Below are 3,452 nucleotides of genomic sequence, written 5' to 3'. Positions count from 1 at the left end.
GCCGCTCAAAGATGAGTCCGGCGGAGGGGGCGGCACCGCGGTGCCACCGCGCCGGGAGGCCGCCTCCGGGGAGCTCCGCGACGGGACCGAGCGTGGGTCTGGTCCTCGCGTACACTCGGCTGGTACCCCGGGTTCTGAGGCCGACAGAGAGAGCCCCGGGGCCACGTCCACCCCTCGGAGCGGCCCCCAGGGGCAGTCTCAAGGGGAGGCCCGTTTGTCGGATCCCCAGGGACGAGCCGCTCCCCCGGACTTGGGGGAGGAGCGACGGGGAGGGGGCGGAACAGAACTGGGCCCCCCTGCTCCTCCTCGACCTCGCAATGGCTATCAGCCCCACCGGCCTCCCGGGGGTGGTGGGGGCAAAAGGAGAAATAGCTGTAACGTTGGGGGAGGTGGTGGAGGCTTCAAACATCCAGCATTCAAGAGGCGCAGGCGGGTTAATTCGGACTGTGACCCTGTGTTACCCTCCAACTTCCTCCTGGGGGGAAATATCTTTGATCCACTGAACCTGAATAGTCTCCTGGATGAGGAAGTGAGCCGAGCACTCAATGCGGAGACCCCTAAGTCATCCCCACTTCCGGCCAAGGGGCGAGATCCAGTGGAGATCCTCATCCCCAAAGATATTACTGACCCGCTCAGTCTCAATACTTGCACTGATGAGGCCCAAGTAGTTCTTGCTTCACCACTCAAGACTGGCCGGAAGCGCCATAGACACCGGGGACAGCACCATCAGCAGCAGCAACAGCAGCAGACAACCGGAGGGAATGATAGCCAGTCTGCACTGCCCACAGCCCCCCTAACTCCCTCACCCCATGGGGAGGGCACCACACAGCCACAGCGGCCTAGGGGCCAGAACCGGGAGGCCCCGCAACCCTATGAACTTAACACAGCCATCAACTGCAGGGATGAAGTCGTGTCTCCCCTTCCGTCTGCCCTGCAGGGTCCCTCAGGCTCCCTTTCAGCCCCAACTGCCTCAGTTACCTCTGCACCCTCATCTTCGTCTTCCTCCTCACGGCATCGAAAACGTCGCAGGACTTCCAGCAAGTCAGAGGCTGGGGCTAGGGGTGGAGGCCAGGGTCCCAAGGAGAAAAGCCGAGGGAGCTGGGGAGGCCGCCACCAGCAGCATCCACTACCTGCAGCAGTCTTCAAAAACCAACAGCTCAAGTTCCAGTATGGGAATTATACCAAGTACTATGGGTACCGCAATCCTTCCTGTGAGGATGGGCGCCTTCGGGTCTTAAAGCCTGAATGGTTTCGTGGCCGTGATGTACTAGATCTGGGCTGCAATGTGGGCCATCTGACCCTGAGTATTGCCTGCAAGTGGGGTCCATCACGTATGGTGGGCCTGGATATTGATGCACGGCTCATCCACTCTGCCCGCCAAAACATCCGGCACTACCTGTCAGAGGAGCTGCGTCTCCCACTTCAGACTTCTGAGGGGGGCCCAGGAGCAGAGAGCGAGGAGGGGACCACCACTGTCCGAAAGAGAAGCTGTTTCCCAGCCTCACTGACAGCCACCCGGGGCCCCATTGCTGCACCTCAAGTGCCCTTGGATGGAGCAGACACATCAGTCTTCCCCCACAATGTTGTCTTCGTCACGGTAAGAGGGTTGAAAGCTCTTGGAATTGGGGCCAGGTATGAAAATGAGGTTAAACAGTAATGTGATGGGATGATACAACCCAAAGGAATTTCTGAGCATTTGCTCAAGGGGAAGGGTCTGTATGGTGAGCGAGAGCCTCTTTCTCCTCCAATAATCTAAAAGGTAAGGAGCTCTCTGCCTTGGAATTTTCACTTGGCTGTGATCCAAACCAGTCCACCTTCCTGAGGAATGCCACTGCTGCCACTTGGAAATTCGGTCCAGAAGAAAGCTTGTCCTCAGACTAACTGAAGGAGCCTGAGTGATGGGTGGCAGACATGAATTGTCTTGGGAGATGAGACTACAGTAGTGGCAGATCAATATTTATAGTTTCTGCCCTTTGATAGGGAGTTTATTTGCATTTGCTGTTTTTGGTTTCCTAGTCACAATTGCTTGCAGAGTGTCAGTGGTCAGGGATCCAAGTGGCATGGCTTTAGATCATGTACACATTGACCCTAGATAGTGGAGGGGAAGAGTCAGACTCTCCTTGCAGAGAGGGGAGTACAGACCTGGTGGTGTCTGTTCTCTGGTTGCACATAGCTCCCGATAAAGTCACTCCAGCTAGGCAATAGAAATATTTAGCAGTATGTTGGAAGAATGAACTTTCCAGAGGGGATGATGAGCATATCTAGAAGAGGCTTCCAAAGAGATTTGGTATATAGCTCTTTATTTCTGTTGGGGAAAGGAAACAGTAGGCTTGAAACTTTGCCAGCCTCAACTACAGGTAAGAAATCAGGCATGGGTTGGGACTAGCAGTTAGCATAATGGCTATGTCGCTGGACGCCCATGTAGTCGACCGTGGTTTGAGTCCCGGACCCGGTGGCTTAAACTCACGCCGGGCACATGTGCATGCGTGCCCAAGATCCCAAGAGGAGAATGGAGAAGAAAGGATTGCGGCATGGCCATCCCCCCTGGGGGGTGGTTTCTCACTTTCTGTCTGTCTCTTTCTGGTAAGCACACGCACCCTATAGCTAAAAAAAAAAAAAAGAAAAAGAAATCAAGCATGGGTCTCCCTTTGAAACTGGAGTGCCCTTGCATAACCTTTTTTTAAAGAATTATTTAATTTTATTTACTGTTATTTTTTAATTTGACCAGAGAGAGAGAAAGTGAAAAAGCGAGAAAGCAAGCTGCCAGGTCTGGGACTTGAACTGCAATAGGCCATGTGGGAGTCCAGTACCTTAACCACCATGCCACCTGCTGGCCCCAACCCTTGCATGACATTGAGTCTCTCTGCTTAATATTTATAGATGGGAATAAACACAGAACAGGGTCTTAGAAGAACCCCAGCATTCTCTGCAGTTTGCCCCTATCTTCAAAGATTTCATGGATACTTTATTCAATTTAAAATTAACGTAGGCTCGGGACCAGTAGTTAGTGTAATGGCTATGTTGCTGGACTCCCATGTAGTCGACCGCGGTTCGCATCCTGGACCCAGTGGCTTAAAACTCATGCCGGGCGCGTGGGCGTGCATGCCCAAGATCCTGAGAGGAGAATGGAGGAGAAGGGATTGCAGTGTGGCCTTCCCCCCTGGGGGGGGGGGGATTTCTTGCTTTCTGTCTGTCTGTCTGGCGAGCGCATGCGCCCTATAGCAAAAACCTCTCAAAAAAAAAAAAAATTAACGTAGGCTTGGGGGCAGCAGGTGGTGTGATGGTTAAGGCACTAGACTCTCATAGGGTTAACTGCATGTTCAAGTCCTAGACCTGGTAGCTTACTTTCTCACTTCTCCTTTCTCTGGTCAAACTTAAAAAAAAATATTTTATTAACCTAGGCTCCTTTTGTATGCGTGTTTAATTTACCACCAGTAAGAAGCAGAAGCAGG

At 53.0% G+C, this 3,452-nt stretch overlaps 1 protein-coding gene across 3 annotated transcripts in view; it reads left to right on the top strand.

Moving 5' to 3' along the window:
* Window positions 1-3,452, top strand: part of MEPCE (methylphosphate capping enzyme) — a 6,247-nt gene that overhangs the window by 1,415 nt on the left and 1,380 nt on the right. Inside the window, exon 2 of one of the 3 annotated variants that reach the window (XM_027774663.1) lies at window positions 938-1,597. In XM_027774663.1, coding sequence (XP_027630464.1) covers window positions 1,334-1,597 — 264 coding nt within the window. In that variant the 5' untranslated portion in view covers window positions 938-1,333. Of the gene's footprint in view, window positions 1-11; window positions 1,598-3,452 lie in introns of all 3 variants that reach the window. The other 2 variants (XM_006155726.3, XM_006155727.3) reach the window with 2 other exon arrangements.

This window comes from Tupaia chinensis, unplaced genomic scaffold, assembly GCF_000334495.1.
Source record: "Tupaia chinensis unplaced genomic scaffold, TupChi_1.0 Scaffold000465_1, whole genome shotgun sequence".
NCBI lineage: Eukaryota > Metazoa > Chordata > Mammalia > Scandentia > Tupaiidae > Tupaia > Tupaia belangeri.
This window is presented reverse-complemented; position numbering and strand designations above follow the sequence as displayed.